This window comes from Meriones unguiculatus, chromosome 14 (assembly GCF_030254825.1).
Source record: "Meriones unguiculatus strain TT.TT164.6M chromosome 14, Bangor_MerUng_6.1, whole genome shotgun sequence".
In the NCBI taxonomy this organism is placed as follows: Eukaryota; Metazoa; Chordata; class Mammalia; order Rodentia; family Muridae; genus Meriones; species Meriones unguiculatus.
The window spans coordinates 30,315,231-30,340,835 of NC_083361.1; the positions used below are offsets into that span (position 1 = coordinate 30,315,231).

Genomic DNA, 25,605 nt, shown 5'->3' on the forward strand with positions numbered 1-25,605 from the left:
GTGGGCAGGGTTGCAAGTGAAAGGCATGTAGTCTGTCCAAATCCCTGTCTCACAAAAGTTCCTGGCAAATTGTCACCTTATTTCTCCATTCAGCTCTGACCTCTCCAGCTTTCACTGTAGAGTGTTTTGAGTGCTTTGTTGCAGTCTCTGCTTTGGTGTTTACTTGCTCTCGGCAAATTCTGTTTATTAGCTCTAGAACTCACCATCCCTTTGCTCTCTGCCCATCCCTACCTCTAGGCATCTTTTCTGCCTGCAGAGATGATTTGGAATTTGTCAGTGAAACAATTCTAAGAGTCACCAGGAGTGGATGGCAAGTGGACTTGGACTGATAAGGGACCAGCCAAGACTAGGAAGCAGAACAAGGCTATTAGTGGATTACTTAGATTAAAGAAGACAGAAGATGGCACTGGGGCTGGGCAGGAAAAACAGGCACCTGAGGCCTTCCCACGGGGGCAGTTTTAGCATATAGGAGAAGTTGGTGCTTTCCCACTGTCCTTCCCTGGGTTGTCACCAACACTCAGCACACTGCATCTGCTATTTCTCTGGGCCTCATCTTAACGCCTTCTTGGAGCTTTAGAGTCTATATTCGTTGTCTTCTGGGGAAAGAAGGAAAGAGAAAGAAAATAGAAGTATTAAGGAAAAAAAATAATTAGACTTAAGACTCACAGCATGGACCTCAGTCACTATTAGGAAGTTTAAAAATACCTGAAGCATCAATTGTTGGGGTAAGGGAGGCAGTTCCATCCATCTCTCTTGCTGAGCCCATCCTCCCTTCCTCCCTTGTTTCCTCACTCCCCTCCTCTTCCTAGGGGGCATTTGATGATATATAAGCATTTTTTATTATAACTGGAGGAGGCTAATGTCAATCCAGTATTAAAAGGCTGCAAGTGCAATAAACATCCTATAAAATGGCCAGGTCAGTTGATCAACCCAAAATGTCAACTGTTCAGAGAACCTTTGATGAGAAGGGATTGGGATGGATCTTCCTATAGGTTGGAGATAATGAGGATTCTGGCAAGTCACTTAGTGTAAGACAATTTGAATGAGTATGAAATAAATATAAACAAATATTTCTTATGCCCCAATCTGGACAATAGTATGCTGGTCCTATTTTACAGATCAGGAAGAATTGTACCTTGGCATTCTTCATCCTGTTCGCCTCTCAGCCTTGTAAGATATTTGTTAGATAGGGACCAAGAAGTAGAAAATCATGCAGGGGATGCTGGGTTTGAGGTTTGGCTTCTCCAGGCAGGGCTTCTGGGCCAACTTTACTTAGTCAGGGCCCTGGAATGGAGAAGAGTCATTTTAATGGCATAGCTGTTACAGGAAAAGATCTGCTTCATCACTAGGGACCATGTGGTGTTGGGAATCACTTAACCCAGCCCAAACTCTTTTCTTGACCCATTCTTGACTCATAAGTTTACAGAGATTTGAATTGCTCCTTCTGCAGTCTGTGTATCCTCACTCCCCCACCTCTGTAAAAGCATTTCCTAAATTCATTGTGGTTTCTCATTTAATAAATAGATGCTACAGTTTAGGAGAATCTCAGGTTCTTGAGGAATCTAAGCCTGCTGGATTTGGGTTTTCTCCTGCACTGTGTTGTAGGGGAGTTGCAGTCCCAACAGTTTGTTTCTAGTTCTGTAGGAGCTGGGGGTAAGACATATGCAGGCATCTGTGGCATAGGCATGGGGCTCAGCATTTGCCCAAGCTCAGTCCTGTTCAAACTGCAGAAGCAAATCCTTCCCTAGGTATGCTAACTGCCACAGAGATCCCAAACAGTGGCATTGGGACTAGAGCAGGAATACAGAAAGACAAGGGAAGGGGGAATGAGGGTTGTAATTGTAAGGATTCTCTTTAGATCTTGTTACCACCATGATTTTACTGCTGGGATTAAGCCTAGACTGGTGAGGCAACATGACTCCTTAGTATGTTAGAAAAGCTTCATTTTATATGGGAGAGAAGAAAGTGCAGGAAGATGTAATTTAGGAAAGGGTGTATCTCAAAAATCTTATAATCTTTAAGGGCAGGGACTATGTTTGGGGCTTTGCTGAGATTTTCTGGTAGTGTCAGTATATTACCAGATATTTTAGAAACTGGTCCTGAGATACAAACTGTCCTTTCTATTGGCCCAAACTCCTTCCAAGACTTTCACACTCCCTCATGTCACTGCAGAAAAGTCTCTGCCAAATGGGGAATGCTGCAGATTCTCTTTTTGATGAGATTGCCAGTAGAAAAAGGAAGCCAACATTATGCTGAGAGAGAGAGATGGAACAAAGTTTCACTGAACACTCACTGTGGCTCTTTGGCCCTCTGGTTGCCTAAGACAAGATCTCTTCCTGAAAGACTTGGAGAACAGAGGCATAGATTAGAGGAGGATCTAGCAAAGTTCTTATCCTGAGTTCTTTGAGTTGTTTCATGCTCACCCCTGAAACTGGATCTACAGAGACCCACAGATAGTTGAGTGAATGGACAGCTATGGGATCTCTGAAAGCCTTTCTAGAAGTGCTGATTTTGGGGGGCTTTACTAACAGAATTGCTAGAGCCAGGGACAGACTGGTAGTGTCAGCTTTGTCCTCTGACAGTCTTGTGCAATTCCTAAATTTATAAACCAGTGGCCAGACAAGGCTGAGCTGAGAACTGAAGTGGGGTGGGGCGGAGGTTGGGGCACGGGGCTTAGCTTCTGCACTTGAGCCAGGATCTGTAGCTTCCCACTACAGATGAGCAGCTACATGACTCATGAGCTGAAGGGCCAGGCAGAAGTTATTCTGTGTGGTTCACAGGAATTAAGTTTGCATCTCTCACTCTCTCCTTCCCTTCTTTTAACTTTGCCTCCTCTGCAGGAGAGCTTCCCAAGGAGAATCCCTATGAGGATGTAGACTTAAAGAACCGAAGAGCTGGACGAAAATCCCAGCAGCTGTCTGAGAACTCCTTGGACTCTTTGCACAGGATGTGGAGTCCCCAAGACAGGAAGTACAACAACCCACCCATGCAGGTAATGCGATTCTAGGCTAGGCAGTGTGAAAGCCTGTCCTCAAGGAATAGGGTCAGTTTCTATGTATGTTCTCATCCTGTCTAGCAGTTAGCAGAGGAGGTTGCCCCAGGAGAGAACTGCACACTCAGGGCCTTCTGCCCTGTTGAAAAGGCTGTGGACAATTGAGATACGCCCTCAGGGCATCCTGTCTTGCCTTCTTTTTTCTCACTGTCTGAGTTCTAGCAATGAAATCCAGGAGCTCACACAGACTCCTATCAGTATTCCTTCCTTCAGTGGCAAACAGGAAGACAGGGCTTTCCTTAGAGCCTTGACATTCTGCAGTTCTGCCACAAATTATCTTAGTCCTGGCATTTAAGGGTCCATGGCTGGACTTGGAGAGCCAGCCAGTATCAGGAGTCTCTCAGTGTGAGGGCCTGTTCTATCTAGGTGGGTTCAAGCTTTTCTTAGTCTCTGTCTCTAGCACTTAGCAGAGGGTTGCCTCAGGAAAGAGTTGTGTACCTAGGGACTTCTACCATGTTAAAACCCTTGTGGGCATGCAGATAGGATATCCTCAGGGATGCTTGCCTTCCAGGCAATATGTGGGATCCACTGCCAGTTCAGGCTCTATACTGAAAAGTATCAGTGTTTATAGGGAAAGGGGTGGGTATATATATGGGGCTGAAGAGAAGGACAGCCCAGGACATTGTAAAGAGGGCATACTTGACATACTTGAGTATGAGGCCCATCTTGTCTGAGCCCTGGTGACCAGACACTAGAACCCTGTACTCTCCCTGGAAGAAGTAGGTGTGGCCAGTCTTTCAGAATCACAAAGCAGAGCAGACTGGCAAGAGGGAATAAGGAGTGTTTGGGACTGGGGAGATGGCACAGGGGGTAGAATGCTTACTGTACAAGGTGAAAACCCAAGCACAGATGCCCCAGAACACGTGTAAAGCCAAATGCAGTAGCATTGGTCCATAATTCCAGTGTTCCTTTAGCAAGATAGAAAGTGGAGAATCTAAAGCAGCTAGTGGCTCACCTAGCCAGATATGTGCAGAAGTTCAAACACAGTGGAAGGTGAAGATCAACACCTAAAGCTATACTCAGCCCTGCATGTGTATACCCACATTCAAACATGTGTGCGTGTGTATATGCTTGCGCGCGCGCGCGCACACACACACACACACACACACACACACACACACACTTTCAAATCAAAAGAAAAACAGGCTGGAGGGCAGTTAAGCACTTGCTGTTCTTTCAGAAGACCCAGTTCGGTTTTCAATAGCCACATAGCAGCATACAACCATTTGTAACTCCAGTTCAAGGGGATTTGATGCCCTCTTCTAACTTCTAACCATGTATATATGTGATGCACATATATACATGCAAGCAAAAATTCATGCACATAAAATAAATAACTCTTTGAAAAGACAGCAACTACAATAAAGAAGTGTTTAGGAATGGAGTGAAGGAGGGGAAAGAGAAAAAAGCTGAAAGGTCCAAAGAAATTTTAGACAAGCTCATTATGGTCTGGTCCAGAGTGCCAGGATACAGGAAAAGCCAGGAGGGTAAGGAAACAAGCTGTCTCTGGCCTCCCCGAGTACTCTTTAAGTGGACAAATGTGACCTGGATACTGTATAATGTTCGACAGAAAAATACATAAATGTTGTTTTTATTTTAACTTTGAAATCATGGGTGGTTTCGATAAAGCATCTATTTTTCTTGTATACTCTGTTCACATAGGCTTCTGTTGGATTTGTATTGCTAGACTGGCGTATTGGCAGTAGGAGGGAAAGAGGATTTGCTGAAAAGTGAGGAGAGGCAGATTGAGACAAAACTTGCAAGTCCTCATGAGGTGCCTCCTTCCCCAGCAGTTTCACTGTCAATTAGCCAGTTAGGTGTTCTGTACTGAAGAATGTTAGCTGTTGATTGGGAATGTACAGGACCAGAGAACAGGGTGGCCCAGGATGACATGGTCAGTGGGAGCCACTTGAATATGAGGTGTGCCTTACTCCACTTCGGTGGCCACAGCCTAATAGTCCTCTTCTCTGGAGGAAGTAAGCATAGCTAGGCTGCCAGGATCACGTAGCAGAGCAGGATACCAGGTTGTGGCCTCTTCAACGCCTTTAGGACTGAGGAGGTGGGAAGACTGGTTCTCTCATCCACAGTCACTAGTCTTGTCTCAAAGCTCAGAAAATGCCTGAAGATTTCCCACTTTGTCTCTTCTTTCTACTTACTAGATGATCTTAAAAGCCTTTGTTTTATTTTTTCTTTTTCTGGAAGAAGTAATAAGTCTTTTTTTGAGGAGGCAAATATTTAATTTAGCCCTTACCTGGACAGTGAACAACTAAGGTCTTAAAAGAATCCCTAGTATATTGAATTTCCAGCCAAGAACTGATAAGAGCTGAGGATGCCAGTCTTTTAGCTTCTATTCCCAGATATCAGCAGATAGATACTGACATTTATGGTCAGCCCCTCTCTCATATCCTGTCTCCCCTGCCAGCTGTCCCTGAAACCTAGCAGTCAGTCCCTGCGCAGTGGGAACTGGTCAGAAAGGAAGAGCCATCGTTTGCCACGATTACCCAAGAGGCATAGCCATGATGACATGATGCTGCTGGCTCAGCTGAGCCTGCCATCTTCACCCTCCAGTCTCAATGAAGACAGCCTCAGCACCACCAGTGAGCTGCTTTCCAGCCGAAGGGCCCGTCGCATTCCCAAGGTATCCGTCCCACATTGAGCCCAGGGAGCTAGGCAGGTGGGTGGGCAAACAACCAGCTCTGCTCTGGCCTTCCTTCCTTCCTTCCTTCCTCTAATCTGGGCTGTTTCCTCACTTCCCCTTGAATAGACTAAGGGCCTCCTTTTTCCCTGGTCCTTTCCTTACCAATAAAACTCCTGCTCAGTACTGAGATGTTAGGGAGAGGGAAAAGACTAGCTGAGACTCTGTTACCCAGTGTAATGGATGAATTTGGATCTGGATTCTTGTGCACATAAACATCTTTGGCCTTTCAGGGACCTAAAGATTCAGACCAGCTCTTCCTATGTCTTGAAATCAAAGAGCTTTCAGCAATGATTTGCACATGTGTCCCTTCAACTGCTCCTCAGCCCAGAGCAGCAGGATTTAGCTAAATGGTATTTTTAGCTTGCAAACAATGCTTGGGTATATTGAGAATTTAGCTTCTTCCTGTCAGGCCCCAGGTTATGGCCCAGAGAGGAAAGGCTAGGTCCCTTGTTCCTGTTTTTATATCTGAGAAGTTCTTTGTCTCAGTTGGTTTGATGACTCTTGGGACCCAGGAGCTCCCATCCTGTCTAGTTTGATCATAGTTCCTTCCTTTGGGGAGCTAAGTTTAGTGTCCTTGTCTTGGGGCAAGAGCCCACTCCTAGGGCACAGGGTAGATGGAGACTTACCAAGTATGGCTGGTAAGCCTCCACTGGGGCATTTCAGTAGGAAGACCAGTTCTTGACCCAGCTGCACCAGTGCAGAATGTTCTTGCACACCTGTAAGGGAAAGAATGGGCTCATAATTTATCTTCATCGAAGAAGGGGCAACTGGTGTTAGAATTACCTCATCTTCTCTGCTTTTTTTTTTCTCTCTTCTAACTAGCTTGTCCAAAGAATTAACTCTATTTATAATGCCAAGAGAGGAAAGAAGAGGTTAAAAAAGCTGTCTATGTCCAGCCTTGAGACAGCGTCATTGAGAGGTAGGTGTTGATGTCTAAACTGGGTCACCTTTGGGGGGGGGTGTCCATGAACATCAGGAATGGAGAGAGATGTAGACTGACTTTAATTTACCTCACAATGGCCACATAAGTAGAAGGGCCCAAGATGAAATTAGCTCTAGAATGTTTTCCTTCACATTTTGGGCTATGAGGCCCTGAGTTAGGATATGTGGGAATCTGCTTCGGCCAAAAGGAAAGGCCAGACTTACTGAGCATTGTGGTCTGTTTTCCATTTCAAATCTTGGGACTGTCTGAGGCAGGGCCTTTATATTACAGGCATCTAGGTAGGGTGGGTCAGGCCCTCAGCTTCACCCACAGCAGCCCTGAGCAGGTGTTTGCATATAGATTAGTATTTGAGGCCTGATCTTTGAGGTATCCTGGTTCCAAGCCACTCATCTCCTGCCCTCAGATGCCTTATCATTGGTTCAGAGTAGCCCAGACTAGGTTAAGGTCTATTCCTCATGAGAAAAGTTGGGAAGGCAAAAAGGTCAGCAAAGATAATTCAGCAAAATAAATACACTAAGCCTGATGACCTAAATTTGATTCATAAAACCGATGTGGTAGAAGGAGAGAATTAACTCCTGCAAGCTGCCATCTGATCTCAACACAAACATGGCTACATGTGTAAACCCATACACATGCTCTCTTTTACACACACACACACACACACACTAAATGAATGTTTAAAAGAAAACTTTTTTTATAATTTGGGAGGTAGAAACGTTTGCTGTAGGCCAGGGCCTCAGCCAGTGCTTATACCTGTTGTTACTTTTCCAGATGAGAACAGTGAAAGTGAGAGTGACTCTGATGACAGGTTCAAAGGTAAGGCTGACACCCCTCCCAAGCCCCAGGGAATCAGCCCTTCCTTCTGCATGCATGGGCCCAGGGTCCCAGACTGGCCTTGGAGGATGGGGGAAAGTTGGTGAGAAAGCCAGCTAGCAGACCAACAAAGCAGGAGGCTGTAGAGAAACTCCTTCTTCCAGGCCATCTTTTCAGTGTTAAATCCAAATGCTGGTCGCCCAATGCCAAATTTAAACCTGTTGACTTTGTCCATCCTCCCAAGCCATTGTTCATGGATATTGGCTGCTAGATTTGCTTCATAAATATTATAAATCTGGAGGGCGAGGGGTGGGTTCAGATTATAATCAACTCTTTTGGTTGCAAGAATTGTGCAACTGAAGAAATTGTTCTCTGGCAACCTAGAGCCCACCTTTTTGAAACACTGAAGATCCTGGAATCTATTTGGGGAGGTAGACCTTCCCAAATAGATTCTAGGATCTTCAGTGTTTCAGATAATTTAGCAAATCTCTGTGTTTTTGCTACTGGAAACCCTGCTTAGATCGTCCTTGGATGAGTAAAATATGTAGGAACTTGTTCCCTCCTCCTTCCACTGGTACCCAGGCAAGCTAACTTTGACTTTGAGACAGAGATAAAAGGTCTAACTACCAGGACTCCAATTAGGGGTTCGGTGATAAAGCCATTGTGGATATTTGACTTCCTGGTTCATACCTTCTGTGCTGACAGGAACTACAGTTATCTGCTAGTGGTACATCCCAAGGCAAGCCTAGCCTAGGCAGTCCTTTAGCCCCAGCTCAGTTTTCAGCGATACCAAGATCAGCACACTAGCTCCTTGCATTAGTACAGTTATTATGTAGGTTCAGGTACCAGCATCTCCTAGACCTGCTGCATAGAAGTCATCCAGAGATGGAGCCCTGAGTCAGGTGGAAGGAGCTGATGGGAGGTCTTTGAGTGGCCAATCTGCTTGTCTCCTAATGTGAGACCTGCTCCTAGCCCACACACAGCGCTTGGTGCACATCCAGTCAATGCTGAAACGTGCACCCAGCTATCGGACACTGGAGCTGGAGCTACTTGAATGGCAGGAACGGGAGCTCTTTGAGTACTTTGTGGTTGTGTCCCTCAAGAAGAAGCCATCTCGGAACACCTACCTCCCTGAAGTCTCCTACCAGTTTCCCAAGGTGAGCATGCCTACCTGCCTGTCTCCCTTCCCTGCCCTCTTCTGCTTGCTGACCCATCTAAGAAGAGGAAATATCCCTTCCTTTTTAGCTCCCCCCAGTGACTGTACCTTTGAGCCTCTTCACAAGAGAGAAGATGGAGCTTCTGGTGCTTGGGGCACTGCTTGCTTAGAGCACCCTTCCCCAGGGTAGCAAGGCTCCAAAAAAACACCCCAGATGCTCCTTCTAGCTCTCTAGCTCGATCTCTCAGCAACTACTTTATTATTATTGTTTTGGTTTGGTTTGTTTGGTTTTTCAAGATAGGGTTTCTCTGGTAGCCTTGGCTGTCCTAGACTCACTTTGTTGACCAGGCTGGCCTCAAACTCACAGAGATCCATGTGCCTCTGCCTCCCTGAGTGTTATCAGCCACTATATGAAGAGATAATTAACCCATTCATATTTACAATTCAGTGCCCTTTAGTGTGTTCTCAGAGTTGCATCATCCTCCACTCAGTTTTAGAACACTTTACCACCTCCTAAACAACTCCCCCTACTCATTAGCAGGTAGTCCCTGGCCTCACCCACTGCTTTTTGTCTTAGTGCCCCTCTGCTCAGCAGCAGTCTCTGAAGGCCACAGACATCTCCGCTCTTCTTGCCTGCAGTGTTCTGTTCTGCTGTCTCCCTGGATACTGGCTCCTTTACTTTCAGGCAGCAGAAGTGATGTGATCCTTTGCTGAGGTCTTTTCAGAAGCCTGGTACAGCTTCCCTCTTGCATACTTCTCTTTCACTTCACTTTGCTTGTCTCGGAAATGTTGGTTACCTCACTCTCCTGACCAGAATGTGCAGGGTTGGGGGTGGATCTTGTCCATTTTGTTTGCATCCGTACTGCCAGTACACAAGAAGAGATACTTCTCAGCTCTAGTTCCCCTACTACTCCCAGGGTCCTTGTTTCAGTTACTTCTCCTCATATTCCTCTTCCCTGCAGCTGGACCGACCCACCAAGCAGATGCGGGAGGCAGAAGAAAGGCTCAAAGCTATTCCCCAGTTTTGCTTTCCAGATGCCAAGGACTGGCTTCCTGTGTCAGAATACAGCAGGTGAGGCCTGGCCTGGTCTAGCTGTAGTGAGGGAAAGGACATACACTCATTCTTCCCCATTGCAGTGTACAACTGAACGGGGCTTGCCCTAGTCTTAGCCTACTTTGTTCTTTCTTTCTTTTTTATTATTTATTTATTTGTTTGTTTATTTATTTTTTTAGCTTACTTTCTTATAGTAACCTGAATCTTTATCCCACACCTGAGATGACAGTCCCTATTTGGGAAACTGTGTCCTGAGCTCTCTTCGTAACTTCTTTGATACCAAACCTCTCCCTCTCTCCTGTTTCAGTGAGACCTTTTCTTTCATGCTGACTGGGGAAGATGGTAGCAGGCGCTTTGGCTATTGTAGGCGCTTACTGGTGAGTACGACCATTCAGTTCTCAGAGGTTGGTGGGCAGGGGAGGGCCAGGGAATTTGTATCTCTCAATGTACACAGCATTAGCCGATGTGAAAGCCTGTGATCTGCTGAACCTGCTCCTACTACATGTACTTGCTCAGTTGAGGGACTCCTGGGTTCAGGGTAGCCTATTTGATTGGGCCCTGGGATCTACGATTATATGCAATAACAGACAGGATGGTCACCCTCTGCTTGGTTGTTACATCATTTTAGCTCTCTGGACTTTTCTTTGTATTCTTTTCCTTGGATTGCCAACTTAGATTGCTGACTTCTAGTTATGATCGTGTCACTGCACAGTTTATATTTATTTACTCTTTTAAGTAAGTAGAGCACAACTTTATTCATTCCACATCTGACCAACCTGATGTTGGGAAGAACCCATCCATGGTCTGGTAGGGCTGCAGTATGAGCAGATACAGAAGTGCACACCTCCTCTGGGGTTCTTGGAAAAAATATTTTGTACTTAGGGAAAGACATTGGGTTTTGAAAATAGAAACTTTTTTTTTCCCAAAAAACAATCTCTATTTCTGTCATTTCTGGGAAAGGGGTCGCTGTAGAGCAAAGAACCAGAGGGAGAACAGAGCCCAGGGCCTGTCTTCCATTTCATCCTCCTCAAAGGTCAGTCATTGGGTTGTTGACAGTGTTCTTTGGTTTCCAGATGTTAGTAGGAGAAGGCCTTTAAGCTACCAATCTAGAGATAGATGAGAGAGATCCTAGACAGGAGTCTTGTAAAGAAAGTCCTAAAAGAGCCAAGTGTGGTGCCTGTAATCCCAGCACTCAGGGAGGCAGAGGCAGGTGGATCTTTGTGAGTTCGAGGCCAGGCTGGTCTACAAAGCAAGTCTAGGATAGCCAAGGCTACACAAAACCAAAAGTCTCAAAAAAACCAAAACAGAAAGGAAGGGAGGGCGGGAGGAAGGAAGGAAGGAAGAAAGGAAGGAAAAGAAGGAAGGAAGGAAGGAAGGAAGGAAGGAAGGAAGGAGGGAGGGAGGGAGGGAGGGAGGGAAGGAAGGAAGGAAGGAAGGAAGGAAGGAAGGAAGGAAGGAAGGAAGGAAAGGAAGGAAAGGAAGGAAAGGAAGGAAAGGAAGGAAAGGAAGGAAAGGAAGGAAAGGAAGGAAAGGAAGGAAGGAAGGAAGGGTCCTAAAAGAAGAGTTCTGGGGCATCCATCCATATGTCCATCCAGCCACACGCATGCATTGTACACCATTTGTAGGTCAGGCCATATATGAAAGTCTACATAAACAAGCTCAGCACATTTCTCACCCTGAGTGTACAGTAGCTCGTCTAGTAGAGGAAGCCAACTTTTAGTATTGAAGGGAAGGGTGATGGAAGTAAAATTTTGCATAGGATCTGTCCTGATCCAGGAGAGGTGCTTCACTGGATTTATGTCTTTTCTTTTAAAATCTTCATTATAGCCTGTGGGGTATTATTATCTCTGACCTGTAGATTAAGAAATTGAAACTCAAAAGTGGAATGACTTGTTCCAGGTCACATAGCAATGAGGTGCGAGCCAGAACTGACTCCAAGTCCTTTATCACCAACCTTTCATTCTTGGATCCCCCACCTTCACCCCCAGAGGATGATGAAGGATGAAAAGGATATTTGGATATTGAAGGCCTAGTGTGCTAAGGGACAGGGGAGGGGTCCAGATGCCAGGCTGGAAGCCAGGCAGAGTCCAGAATGTGCCTGGGTCCCCAGGGCCCAGGGAGGAACGTTCTAAAGGCTGCCTTTGACAGCACATGGACAGAACAGAGCTGTGCTTTTTTGCAGTGGGCCTGCTGCCCCCAGGGAAGAGCATGTTTGTCCTGGCGCACTCAGAGAGGGCCTGGGCTGGGTCTCTGCCAAAGGGGTTGGCACTGGCTCGACATTCCTACAGATTGGACACAATGATTCTAACCCAAATCCCACATAGTTGATTTAATCACTTGGGGCTTTAGGGGAGGTGGGAGTGGGGGAGGGAAAGAGAGAGGAGTAAGTTTCAAACCTAATATGGACAAAACAGATTCTGCCTTCTCTTTAGATCTGTGACTGTGGCCAGCAGGTTTGGAGACTGAAATAGCCCCATGTGCATTTGCTTAGCGGCCTGCATGAGGGCCAGCACCTGCTGTTCTCCCTCCCCACTAGATTTGCCAAGCACTCCAGGCCTCTGAACCCACAGGCAGCCATGGGGTCCTGCCAGTTGCTTGCTGGAGGACGGACTCACCCTGGTCTACTTATGGGGCTCCAGCCCTGGGGTGTGCACAGTATGTGTCTCTTTCTTCAACTATGCACCTTTTACATCCCCCTTTCCTTTTTTGTTCTCTTTTACTTCATAGCATGCCTCTATGCTGTCTCTGTGTTCCTTTCCCTCCTTCCTATCAGAAAACAACATGCTTTGGAGGTAAGACAGCAAGATGAAAGGCAGCACAGACTCCTGGTTACACCTTTTTATGTATGCAAGCCTAGGCAATGGCTTAATTTTTATGAACTCAGATCTTTCATCTGTAAAACTGGGTGAGAATACTGCTCTCATACTCTTTATGTGTGTGTAGTACCAAGGCTAGGACTCTGTTTTAGGAAACATTTAATAAAGAGTCGCTCTCTCCTCTTGTTTGTTTACATTTTGCCTTTCTTGGGCACGAATCAAGGGGAGAAAAGAGGTATTTTCGCGGAATTTCCCTTGTGATGGTGGGGAGGGGGGAGATAAGGCCACATGTCTTGTTCCTAAGAGTGTCCACAAGCCCTTCTTGGAGGCTGGTGGTTAAGAGCACTTGTTGCTCTTGCAGAGGACTCAGTTTGATTCCCAGCACCTACAGATGGTTCACAACCATCTGAGACCCCAGTTTTAGGGGAATCCAATACCCTCTGGCCTTCGTGGGCACCAGGGACACGTGTGGTATACAAACACGCAGCAAAACACATATAGAATAAAATGAATAAATTAAAAGAGATTAAATTTTTTAAAAAAAATGTTACAAGTCCTTCTTAATAAATCCACAAATCATCCTGTAACCTCTTCCAGTCACTGTCTATGCTTTCCTAGGATAAAGGATGGAGCCTACCTGGAGATTGGTAGATTGGGTCTCTTCCCTGGGAATGGTGGCCTTTCTTTGGGGTTCTGGTTAAGTTTAGATGTTTAAAGTCAGGGACTGTACTTAATGCTCTTAGTTCCCAGGGGAAAGGATGTGTGTTCATGTATTTTCTCTGTTTCTCCCTCTCTCTTCTGCCTTTCCAGCCAAGTGGGAAAGGGCCTCGGTTGCCAGAGGTGTATTGTGTCATCAGCCGTCTAGGCTGCTTCGGCTTGTTTTCCAAGGTAAGAGATGCTGTCTTCCTTCCTCCCCATGCCACAGTGACAGCTCTCATGGGAGTATCTGCAGCTAGCCTAGATGAGAAAAACACCTGTGTGAGAGACAGCACAAGAAAGGGTGTACAGAGCAAGTCCAAGTCGACTCTCAGATTCCTGTATTCCCAAGCCTAGCTGACTGCCTAGCTGGCTGACATATGTTGATAGCGACTGCTCTGTAGCAGCCCAGCCTGGGCCCTGGACAGAGCTGAAGTCCTCGGAGAAGCCAGGAGTGCCCAGGAGGCTGTTTCACAGGTGCTATTTCTTTTGCCCTTCTGTTCCCTTCTTGGGGACCAAAGCAGGGAACTGAATGGTCACTGAGGGCCAAGGAAGGATACAGAGATCGTGACAGGGCAGCTTTCCTGTCTCTAGGCTTCTGGCCCAGCTGGGTCAGAGGTCAGGCTGCCCTCTTCTCTGTCAAAGAGGTAGGGAAGGCAGCTCCCAACACTCTCTCTTTGGGCTGCTGGTGATGGGCACAGGTCCTAGATGAGGTGGAGCGCCGGCGTGGGATCTCAGCTGCACTGGTCTACCCCTTTATGAGAAGTCTCATGGAATCGCCCTTTCCAGCCCCAGGGAAGACCATCAAAGTGAAGACATTCCTGCCTGGTGCTGGCAATGAGGTAGGGAATTGCTGCTACTTTCATCTCTGGCCCTGGGTTGGGTCTGAGAAGAGCCTGGTCAGCCAGAGTGCAGCTTCTGGGAGGTGTAGAACACAGATCCTTCCTTGCTCACCTAAAAATGTGAACCCTGGAGCTCTTAAGTGTTGCCCAGTTTTCTCCTGCTAAGGACTTTAGCTGACCTGTACCCTGGATTAACTGTGCCCCCTATCCATTTAGTAAATATTGATCAAGAGCTTTCACAGCTGGAGATTATACCAAACCTTGGATGTAGTCATGAAGATAAAGAACGAAACAGCTCCGTTCTCCAGGAGATTTTTTTACCTAGAAGGAGACCTGTTGTTGAATACTTATATTTATAAATAGTTAATTTCTTAAGTATGTGTGAAAAGAAAGAACAGGATCCTGTTAGAATATACAACAGGGGGTTGTATATTGAGTTTTGAGTTTTTGAGTATATTGAGCTTTGAGTTACGAGGCCAGAGAAGGCCTTCCACCAAGAAACAAGGTCAAAATGACAGGAAGGGTGGTGAACAGCCCAGGTGGGCAGTCAAGGACCCAATCTCAGGGTTTGTGCCTACATGATCAGATTAAGAATGTAGGGTTTTAGTTGGGCGGGGAGGTGCAAGCCTTTAATCTCAGAGGCAGGTGGATCTCTGAGTTCCAGGCCAGCCTGGTCTTCAGAGTGAGTTCCGGGACAACCAGGGCCGGAACATTAATAATGCAGGAGGAAGGACAACCAGCTGTCACCAGAACATGCAGATAGTGGTCTTCATGGGAGCTGTCTTCTGTTAGGAGAGGAAGGGGAAGATGGCGGCTTGTAGACTTGGATTCTCATGAGATGGCTCTAGTTTCTTCAGACTAGAAAAGAAGAGAGCATCTCAGAGTCAGAGGTAGGAAGATGAAAACAGCTGCTGCAGAGTGCGAGGACTGACCTAAGAAACACAGAGGTGTGTAGGCAGTGGCACATACCTGTTGACATTTCCTGAGAGTCTCTACATATCCTAGGATAAGAGAGACTGAGTTTGATGAGTTGTCTGGGGCAGGACAGTTGACCCTGCCTTGACAGGTCAATGACTTGCCCTGGAGTTCTTCAGTTCTGCTCTGAGCACTTCCTAAAGGCCTGGCTGCTTCTCTCACCAGGGCTACTTCCATTTACCTGAGTCCTCCTGTTTTTGCCTGAAAGGCATTTCCTTCTTCTTATGGAATCCAAGTCACTCATGCATAAGACACCTCAAACTCTTTCTACCCTGGAAGTCAGCAGGTGCCAGCCTCTCCTACTCGATGCCCTCCAGCCCTCTTTGCAGATCTTTACTCTGCCCTTCTTTCCTTTTGCCAGCCTTGGGCTGTACTACTAGGCTGTTGTCTGATTCCCAGCTCCTAGGAACGGACAGCATGGGACTTGGGGCTGGAAGCTGGAGAGCAGCATTTATTGGGGCCATTTGCAGGGCTCTCAGGAGGCAAGGCTACAGAGTTTTGTTATGTCTTCTATTAGGGTGGGGACAGATATCAGGCAAGATAAAAAGGCTTTGACATAATTGTGCTGGGGCATGCCTTCAGCCCACGCCCGCTGATGACGTAGAGTGTCCCCTTCATTGTGTTGGCTACTGGGTCTTCCTGGGGTTCACCACCTGTCAGCAAAGCCAGTGCATACAACTCTTGCAGCTCCTCTGCATCTCTGTTGATGTTTTCCAGAACCCAAGTGGTGAACACTGAGCTAAGAATTCCTTCACTTGCAAAAGCAACAGTGTTTAGGGGACTGGAAGGAACCCAAGTCAGAGAGATAAGAAATGAGGCCCTTTAGGTGGCTAGAACAGATCTGAAGCAAGAACAGTTGAAACACCTGGAGGCAAGCCCCTTGGAAAAGGATTAACTATGACACCACAAGGCCATAAGGGATAGTTTACCTCTTATCCCAGTTCTCAGGATGCCTTTGTAATCATTGATGCCCTACAGATGCTAAGAGTCAGCACTCCTCCTCTTGTCACTGCTGGGGTCACTTGCAACCTCCCACCACCAATACCTCCAGGGAAAGGGTTTTGAGAGATGTCATTTATACCTTGGAGTAATCTTTAGAGGGGAGTACAGCTAGGCCTGTATTCATAAAGACAATCCAGTATCTTTGTAAGATTTTTAGATAGCCAGATCTTTCCTAATCCTTGGCACAGGGCTTAGGGTAATAGAGATAAGGGACAGGATGGCAGGATAATCTTTGGAAAGAAACTCTTTATAGCAGGAAAGGGAGGGGACATGGCAACAAGGACAACAACATTGCCTCCCCAGAGATGGCTGAGGCCAGAGTCCCTAAGTACAGGACTGCATTCTTCCTATAGCCTAGAGAGCAGTGGTCAATTGTGGGGTCTGGTCAGTGTGCTAAAGGAGATGGGAAAGAAGGCAGGAGACTCATACAGATGGGGCTGTGTGACTCCCTGGTTCTACTTATCCATGGGAACAGTTAGCCTCCCTGCTTTCCTCAGAGGCTACATATGGTCCCTCAGCACGCCTGCCCATAGGCTGGGTGTTTACTGGGTGTTAGCTGGGAGCAGAGCTAGAATTCAAGGGAAGAGGAGAATGGGTCTCCTGCATCATGAGAGGACTGGAGAGCACTGGAAGGAGAGAGCTGGAAGGAAAGCAGCCAGCAGGTGCTGTGTGAGGGCCCACTTCTGCCACTGCCTTCACTTCCCTACAGGTGTTAGAGCTGCGTCGGCCCATGGACTCTCGGCTGGAACACGTGGACTTCGAATGCCTTTTCACCTGCCTCAGTGTGCGCCAGTTGATCCGAATCTTTGCCTCATTGTTGTTGGAGCGAAGAGTCATTTTTGTAGCAGATAAGCTCAGGTAGGACCCAGAGGGCAAGGAAGGAGAGGGAGAGGGTGGCATACCCATTAATGAATTCCGCAAGTTTTTACAAGTCTTGGTGTATCCCACACATTGTGGTATTAGAGTACCTGCTTATCCATGTGCATGTGTTGAGGTAAAAATCATATAAAGAAGGGTTAGCAGACCTGTGGAGAGAGCATTATAGTAGGATTGAGAATCCAGTTGAGGACTTGGCCTGAGGAAGAAGAGGGACACTTCCTGTACAATAGCCATGTATGTACAAATGCAGGAACAATTGTATGAAGACAGTAAGTGCAAGCAGCTCTAGCCGAGCTGCCTGGGCAGGATGCTAAGTTTCAGGGGTGATGGACTCCAGGAATGGCTGCTATGTGAGGGCTGCTAAGCCATTCTGAAGGGGTTGGCTGAAGGAACCTTGGAGAAGTGGACAGAAATAATCCAAGGCTGCTTCCAGGGAGCTGTGGAAATGGGGCTTTGAGAGTCTGAGTAAGAGAGAGGTTACAGTCTACTTAGACCAAGAGAGAGAGAGGAAGTCCAGAGACTGGGTGTGTGGGGAGCTGGGACAGTTAGTTTAGGAAGGCTAAGAAAAAACTGGATGGACCATAAGACTTGGTCCAACAGATAGGCACTTTGAGTTTTAGGGGTAGAGGTTGTGACCATAGGGAGTGGTAGAAGTGATCACTGGACCTGAGACATCTAGGAAGAGAAAAAGTGAGTTCGCAACAGCTGAGGTGGTTTTTTTAAGAATATGTAGGAGTGGGTGCAGAGAGAGAATTGAATGCTGGTGATACCTTGTCATTTATTGTCAAAGACACCACCAAACAGCCAAAGCAGTGGTTTCTCTAACATGGTATTTATTCTATCACTTAGCCATTAAGCTGCATGCTGAGTGCTGTGCCTTGTGTCAGGTGCTAAGAGGAGAGCAGTAAAAGCTCTTGCTGGCTTGTCCTCTAGTGAATACCAAATCCCTGGTGTATTTTCTTCTGTATACATGAAGAGGTAGTGGAGAGGAGGAACTCTCCTAATTGCTCTTTCAAACAATGGGGCAGGAACTCAGGCCAGTGCTCAGCTCAGAGAAAGGAGAAGGAAAAATTAGAATGACTGCATTTCTTTGATGGTTGCTCTTTGGAGACAGGATCTCACTGTGTAGCCCTGGCTGGCATTGAACTTACAGTCCTTCTGCTTCATTCCTGGGTGTTGTTGTTTAGGTGGGTATCACCACCCCTAGCTGAACTGCCCACTTTCCCAGAGATGCTGAGAGTTTAGAAATGAAACTTTCATATTCCTTTCCCAGCTGTGGAACTCTGTGTGCCACAGTTTAGGTCAGCAGCTTTCAACCTGTGGGTTGTAACCCCTTTGGAAATTTAAACCCTTTTGCAGGGGTCACCTAAGATTTTAGGAAAGCATAGATATTTTAAATATTTACATTATGATTTATAACAGTAGCAAAATTACAGTTATGAAGTAGCAATGAAATAATTTTATGGTTGGGAGAAACCACAACATGAAGAACATGAACAATATGAAGGGTCACAGCATCAGGAAGGTTGAGAAACACTGCCCTAGCTATTTCAAGGCCTATCTTGCTTTTGTAAAGGGACCCAGTTTGGCAGCTAAGATTAGCCATGAGTGGTAGCTATGGTATTCTGTCTGGCATGGCCTATCTAGATTGGAGTGGCCCCTGACAGTACCTGCACCCTGAGTTTTCTATTCTGGAAGAAGTCACACACAGACACCCACATGCATACCCTCCTACTCCAGGCTGAACTTCTTTTTCAACCCGCACCACAGTCCAGCTCTTGTAGGACTATTGAATACAGCTATTGTCTCCTGTGGTTACAGCTGCCTCTAAGCACATTCCAGAGGAGAATACCCCAAGGGCATATGTTTGGGCCTGATTGGCATTTAATTTTTGATGGGTCTGGGGGGAGGTTGTTTTTGTTTTTGTTTTTGTTTTGTTTTTCTCTAGACACTGTTTGTCTGTGTAGCCTTGGCTGTCCTGGAATTCCCTCTGTAGACCAGGCTGGCCTTGAACTCAGAGATTTATATTCCTCTGCCTCCTGAGTGCTAGGATCAAAGGTGTACACCTACCATGCCTGGCTGGCATTCATGTTTTACCAGTCTTGGATATTAGGAAAAAGCTGCCCTTTTTATGGGAGTCTGCCTGCCTGAAGAAGAGAGGGTGGGTGGCTCTGCAGTGGAACGTGGACCAGAACTGTGGTGGTTCCACAACAGCTCATGCCCTGTTTGCCTTTTTTGCTGGCACCTTGTACCAGGCCTCAGCACAAGCTGGGTATGTGCACCCAGTTTTGCCTGTGAACTTTGCACTGCTGTGATTGTCTTCCTGGTTTCCCTTTCATCACTGGGCTCCTGTAACCAGTGCTATGGGCTCTTAGGCCTGGAGGCCTGGAGCCCCCTCCAGGACAAGAAAGGGATGACCCCAGTGAGACTGAAAGGGAAGGGTGGCACTCTCCATTCCTAAGAATGGTGTAAGCCACCACACACCTTCTGATTTCTGCACTCTCCTTCAGAAATATCTTTGTTACCAGCTAAGGAGAACAAAATAGAAAACCAGAGCAGTACTGGGCTACAAGATGGCAAAACTAGTTGTATCATTTCTGCCACTTATGACCAAACTGGGAGTCCCACAGATCACAGTTTGAAAGGCAAAACATATTGAGGGACATCTCTAGGACCTTCCAGCTCCTGCACACTGTAGCTTTGTGATAAGCTCCTACTGACTTACTGTTTGTTCTTCCTAGCCTGGGCTTATATTCCCACTAGTTCAGGCCTGTCTATACATCTGGGGTGAATGTGCATGCATGTATGTGTGAGAGACAGACACATGCAAGCAGAATCCTTTATATGTTCAAATGCACTGCTTACATATTTTCATGGCTGTTTCTTGGTAGAGTCCCTAAAAGTGCAGAACATCAAAAGATGTCCTGAGCCCCTATAATTTCTAACTATCTTTCCCGGAGGCTGTTGGCCCTGGGCTTAGGTGCAGGCCTGGGCTCAGGTGCCCTGTCTCTCTGTCTGTCCATCAGTACCCTGTCCAGCTGCTCTCACGCGGTGGTGGCCTTGCTCTACCCCTTCTCCTGGCAGCACACCTTCATTCCTGTCCTCCCAGCCTCCATGATTGACATTGTCTGCTGTCCCACCCCTTTCCTGGTTGGCCTGCTCTCCAGCTCTCTTCCCAAACTGAAGGAGTTACCGGTTGAAGAGGTAGGCCACCTGGGTAGCCAGCTGGGGGCTGAGGGAGGAAGAGAAAAATGCTGTTGGAGTCTTTTGACTTACCTCAGGCTTCTGGTCTTCAAACAGCTTCTGTCCTTTTTCCTGGGAGGTTTATCTCTGGCTGATTCTTTACAATCATCTGTCCCTGGGAACATGGGAGGTCTGGACACCCATCAAAGGGCATTGCAAGACTCAGTCCCTGATCCACCCCCTCTGACTCTTTTCTCAGGCACTGATGGTGAATCTGGGATCTGACCGATTCATCCGACAGGTAAGAGCAGCATGCTACAGAACTTGGATATGCCCCAGAGCAGTCACTGGACACTTAGTCACCAACCAGCTTGCATTCTAAGCTCTGGATTTCAAGCCCACAGAATAGATGGGGTGGAAAAAAGCTGATTTGGGAACCCTTATCTTCAGTGGGATCTGCCTTACTAGTTTTTGTTGTTGTTGTTGTTATTTTTTAAGATTGATTTATTTATTATTTATATAGTATTCTGCCTGCATGTGTGCCTGAATGCCAGAAGAGGGCACCAGATCTCATTATAGATGGTTGTTAGCCACCATGTGGTTGCTGGGAACCGAATTCAGGACCTTTGCAAGTGCTCCTACCCTCTGAACCATCTCTCTAGCACCCCACCCCCACCCCTCTTCCTTTTCTTGAGACAGAGTTTCTCGGCTGTCCTGTGCTTGCTTTGCAGACCAGGCTGACTGGAACTCACACAGCTCCACTTGCCTCTATTTCCCCGAGTGCTGGGGTTAAAGGCATGTACCTTGTGCCTGGCATTGGTTTTTTTCTCTTGGATATAGGGTCTCACTATCCAGCTCTGGCTGGTCTGGAATAGATGGTAGGTCTCCTACTGGGTGCTGGGATTACAGGCGTGTTTCACCATGCCCAGTTTTTCTAGATAGCAGTGTGCAAATAATAGTGTCTGAAAGTTTCAAGACTCATTCTGGACTGGGTAACATGGGTTTTTGTTTTTTGTTTGTTTGTTTGTTTTCTTTTGAGATCGGGTCTCTATGTTTGAGCACATGATCTAAAAACAGAAAATGGGCTTCCAAATTTTCCTGAGTCAGTGCTTTCATCAGATAACACTTCTCTAGAGCTATTCTGGGGATTATAAACACCACCGAAATGTGCTTTGTAATATAAAGGTTTACAGTCATTGTCTGCTGCAAAAAGCCTTCATTAGTCATGGAATTTTTTTTTTTTTTTGCTCCTTCCCATAAAGGAGCACAATCTAGCGTATACTCTTTGAGAACAGACAGTCTACTGCATACCACTGACAGAGCTAAGGACTCCCAAGTTTAAGGCACCAGGATACAGCCACTGCACTAGAATACGGAGTCGGGAACAGCAACTAGGAGGCAGACTAGACCAGTCTCCCTGCTCCAAGCTCACTGTATTTCTCACCTGGGGTAGAAATTCCTGGTTGGTCAAGGCCACAGTGTGCAGTGAATTGGCTGTTCTTTAATCTGTGTAACCTTGGGCACGTTTCTAAACTTTCTGTGCTTCAGTTCGCTCATCATAAAATGAGGATGATAATAGTGACAATGCTATTAGAAGCGAGGTTACCTCTCTGAGCTTTGGACCAGGGCCTAGCACATGATGCTCATCAGTATCAGCTGTGATTATCCCTGCTGTCTTTTCCTTCTGCAGATGGATGATGAGGACACATTGTTACCTAGGAAGTTACAAGCCGCTCTGGAGCAGGCTCTGGAGAGGAAGAACGAGCTGATCTCCCAGGATTCTGACAGTGACTCTGATGATGGTGAGGGCAGAATCCTTCTGCTCTGAGTCTGGACTTCACAGGCCAAGAGCCCTGTACTATGCACTGGCCTCTTTCTGACTGATGAAGCTTAGGTGTAGGAACTAGACCCCTCTAGTTAGGCCTTGTGCTTTCTGACCAAAGACATGGCACCACAAACTTCCGGCTGATGCGAAGTGAAGCAACAGTCCTCCCTCTTAGGCCTTGTTTCAAGCCACTGTAGGAGATGGAGGGACTTCCTTACTTGTGAGGGATATAGAAGAGGGGGATGCATTGGTCTCGTTTCCAGGAACTATTTGCCAACTTCCATGCTTAGAGCAGTATCCGACTTCCAAGAGCTCATGGGCTAGGTAACAGTGCTTGAGCGCAACAGATGGTTTCAAGGACAGTATGTGTGCTGTCTAGAAGTTTGTTGGGAAGAGAGTAAAGCAGTGGGAGATTGGAGATGGCCTTACAGGATCTTGAGCTGAATGTCATTGATTTTTCTTTTCCCTTCTAGAATGCAATACCCTCAATGGACTGGTGTCAGAAGTGTTTATCCGGTTCTTTGTGGAGACTGTGGGGCACTACTCCCTCTTCCTGACACACAGTGAGAAGGGAGAAAGGGCTTTTCAGCGAGAGGCCTTCCGCAAGTCTGTGGCCTCCAAAAGCATCCGCCGTTTTCTCGAGGTTTTTATGGAATCTCAGATGTTTGCTGGCTTCATCCAAGACAGGGAGCTAAGAAAGTGTCGGGCAAAGGGTAAGGCCACAGGAACTGGGATAGGGAGCTTGGGCCTTCTTCAGATCTATCAAGGACCAAAGCTCTAACTGCCCCCCCCCTTTTTTTTTCCTGATAGGAACTTGTAAAGGAATTCTTTTTATTTATTTTCGAGTTTTGTATTTGGTTTTTCAAGACAAGGTTTCTCTGTGTATCCCTGACCATCCTAGAACTTACTCTGTAGACCAGGCTGATCTAGAACTCAGAGATCTGTCGAACTCTGCTGGGATTAAAGGTGTGGGCCACTAAGCCTGGCTATGTTTCGTTTTTGAGTAAGGATCTAACCTGGCTGGATGTAGCCTGCCTGGCCTTGAACCCTAGGAATTCTTCCTGTCTCAGGCCCCCAAGTTTGGGGGTTACAGATGTGCAGCAGTACTACAATTGGCCTGGAGCTCTGTACTTTTCTGTAAACCTTGATAAGACATGCCCAGCTGGGTGTGGTAGCCATGCCTGGAATCCTAGTGCTTGGGAGGTGGAGGAGGAGTTCAAGGTCATCCTCAGCTATGTATTGAATTTAGGACTAGTATGGGCTACATGACAGCATTTTTTTAAAAAAAAAAAAAAAGGAGGAAAACAGTCATTGGCACAGACTTTTAATCCCAGCAGTCCAGTCGGGAGGTGGAGGCAGGTGGATCTCTGTGAGTTGGAGGCCAAGATCTACATAGTAATTCCCTGTTTCAAACAAAGCAACAGCAAAAAGATGAACAAAACACAGCATGAGAGATACCCAGGTGAGAACTCATCTCCAGTTGAAAGCAGCTAGTATTGGTTTCCCATTCCTTCATCACTTGTTTTTATTCCTGAAAAAGAATCAGACTGAGCAGTCTGGAGGGCTCTGAGGACCCAGCAGTTGGGAAGTCCCAAGGGACTAACCAGCTGCCTTGGGTTGCTGGAGTTCCCTCTAAGACTGTTGGTTATCTTGCCTCTGAATATTCTGCCAGCTCCCATTGGGTCCTCTTTACCTCATCAAGAACTTTGCATCCAACCTTTTTCTTTTCCCCACTACTATTAACCATTTAGCCTAACAAAGCTTTTTTGGAACAGCATGGTGGAGCAATCTAAAAGAAGTTAGCGGTCTCCACATACGGGCCATTCTGAAGCACAGAGCAGCCTTCTCCCTGTAGTGTGTATCTCAGGCATGGGCAGCAGTGGGTGTCCGGCTATGGAAGTCTTCTTGCTCTCGTTAGTGAACACCTGTGAGATATGTCACTAATAGTCATCGACCTGATGCTCCCACCAACTAAATGATTGTTTCCTTTTGCACTGCACTACATGGTCCATCATACATTCGTGCCTCCATCGTTCTCTGCCTCAAACCTGCTGTTCATCTTTCTCAGGCCTCTTTGAGCAGCGAGTAGAGCAGTATCTAGAAGAGCTCCCTGACACTGAGCAGAGCGGGATGAACAAGTTTCTCCGTGGCTTAGGTAAGTTACTTGCTATTGAAGGAGATAGCCAGGGAGAGCTGTCCCCTAAAATACTGTGAATCTATGCCAGCAAATATGATAGAGACTGTAGACAGAGCAAGAGGCGATCCTGTGAAAAGGAGGCACCCAGCTACTACTTTAAGAGCACTTAGCACAAGATCCACAAAAGGAGCCAGAGACTTAGATCTTAAGTCATTTCTTCATTGGTACATGCCTTTGTGTTCACGTGTGAGCTGTGATAGTCATCTTTGTTCTAGGCTGTAATGTCCAGAAGTCTCAATGCCAGAGAGCTGGCAAAGCCCCACTTCTTCAGGGAGCTTAGCCAGTGTCATCTCAAGACCATAGCAGGTCTTTTTAAATGAAACAAGCTAAAAGTACAGTGTGTCGCCCAAAGTCACACAGTGGCTGATCTCAGTGTTCTAAGTGGTGTTTTCCTACCTTATCAGGGCTGTCACTCCAGTCTGTCAAATTAATTTTTTGTAAGGAGAGGGCATAGAGGTTGGAAGGGGTGTCATGAAACATCCTTACTTTGCCTTCTCTGGCTTGTCCCTACAGGCAACAAGATGAAGTTCCTCCACAAGAAGAATTAAATGCTTTTTCCAGTAGCAGAATTTAGTGCTTTGCAGAGCCTGGGTGAAGGCCCTGTGTGGGACCCTGTGGGCTGCTGTGGCCACTCTGATCCTACAGACCCCACCCCCAAGCCAGTCCACCTCTGCCTTTACCATATCCCATGATACTGTTTGTAAATAATATGCTGTAAGCGTTAACTGTTTCTGTAACAAGCAGAGAGAATCTGGTAAATATTTGTATATTCCCAAAGGGCTAGGTGCTTTCCTGCCTTGCCTGAGCATTGATGGAGTCTTGCTGGGTGCTGGTGACTGGCCAATTATGTGCAGCCGACTGTCTCAGCCAAACCACTGATGTTTCCCGAAGACTTCTGGCCTGTCTGCCCGCGGCCCCTGCTGCCAGTCTCGGGCCCTGGAGAGCAGGTGCTATTTTAATTATGTACAAGAGGACTGGTTTTTGTTGTTTTAAATTCTAGAGTTACTATTTTTCTTCTTAGTAGTCCCCATTATCTCCTAAGCCTGTTTCTGAAAGGCAAGGACCACTCTGCCTCTATTTGCAATGTAGAGCCAGGCACTTAAGCCTGGTCCTCTCTTGTTCCACCCTCTGACATGGTCAGTGAGTCATGGGAAGTGCAGCTCCCAGTCAGTGGTGGCCATGATGCGGTACAGGGCATGTCTTCCACCATCCACAGATGTTCTCAATAAACTGTACATTCATCTGGGTCAAGAGTTTCATGTGTTTATCTACAGTTCTCTCTAAAACAGGTGAATCTGGATGAAACCCCATCAAACAGGGAGCTGGGCCCTTGGTAAAGGGGTTAATTTCATGTGTGTTGCTGGCCATCCCTAAACTTGAGTTCTCAAGGTAGAAGATGCCTGTCACAGACCTTCCTTTCCTGGTAGCCCACTGCTCATTCAGGTGTTTCCAGTGATGAAAGGATGCTCTTTCA

General features: G+C 46.7%; 1 protein-coding gene across 6 annotated transcripts in view; it reads left to right on the forward strand.

Annotated features, from left to right (window-relative positions):
- Dennd2b (DENN domain containing 2B) overlaps positions 1 to 25,377 on the forward strand; it is a 165,283-nt gene extending 139,906 nt beyond the window's left edge. For all 6 annotated transcript variants that reach the window (XM_060367065.1, XM_060367064.1, XM_060367062.1 and 3 more), the window contains 16 exons: positions 2,841 to 2,992; positions 5,475 to 5,690; positions 6,573 to 6,669; positions 7,465 to 7,509; positions 8,479 to 8,663; positions 9,625 to 9,734; positions 10,024 to 10,093; positions 13,343 to 13,420; positions 13,930 to 14,070; positions 16,757 to 16,905; positions 19,953 to 20,130; positions 20,369 to 20,410; positions 21,800 to 21,911; positions 22,408 to 22,647; positions 24,003 to 24,089; positions 24,645 to 25,377. In XM_060367065.1, coding sequence (XP_060223048.1) covers positions 2,841 to 2,992; positions 5,475 to 5,690; positions 6,573 to 6,669; positions 7,465 to 7,509; positions 8,479 to 8,663; positions 9,625 to 9,734; positions 10,024 to 10,093; positions 13,343 to 13,420; positions 13,930 to 14,070; positions 16,757 to 16,905; positions 19,953 to 20,130; positions 20,369 to 20,410; positions 21,800 to 21,911; positions 22,408 to 22,647; positions 24,003 to 24,089; positions 24,645 to 24,679 — 1,937 coding nt within the window. In that variant the 3' untranslated portion in view covers positions 24,680 to 25,377. The remainder of the gene's footprint in view (positions 1 to 2,840; positions 2,993 to 5,474; positions 5,691 to 6,572; positions 6,670 to 7,464; positions 7,510 to 8,478; positions 8,664 to 9,624; positions 9,735 to 10,023; positions 10,094 to 13,342; positions 13,421 to 13,929; positions 14,071 to 16,756; positions 16,906 to 19,952; positions 20,131 to 20,368; positions 20,411 to 21,799; positions 21,912 to 22,407; positions 22,648 to 24,002; positions 24,090 to 24,644) is intronic.
- The last annotated feature ends 228 nt before the right edge of the window (positions 25,378 to 25,605 follow it).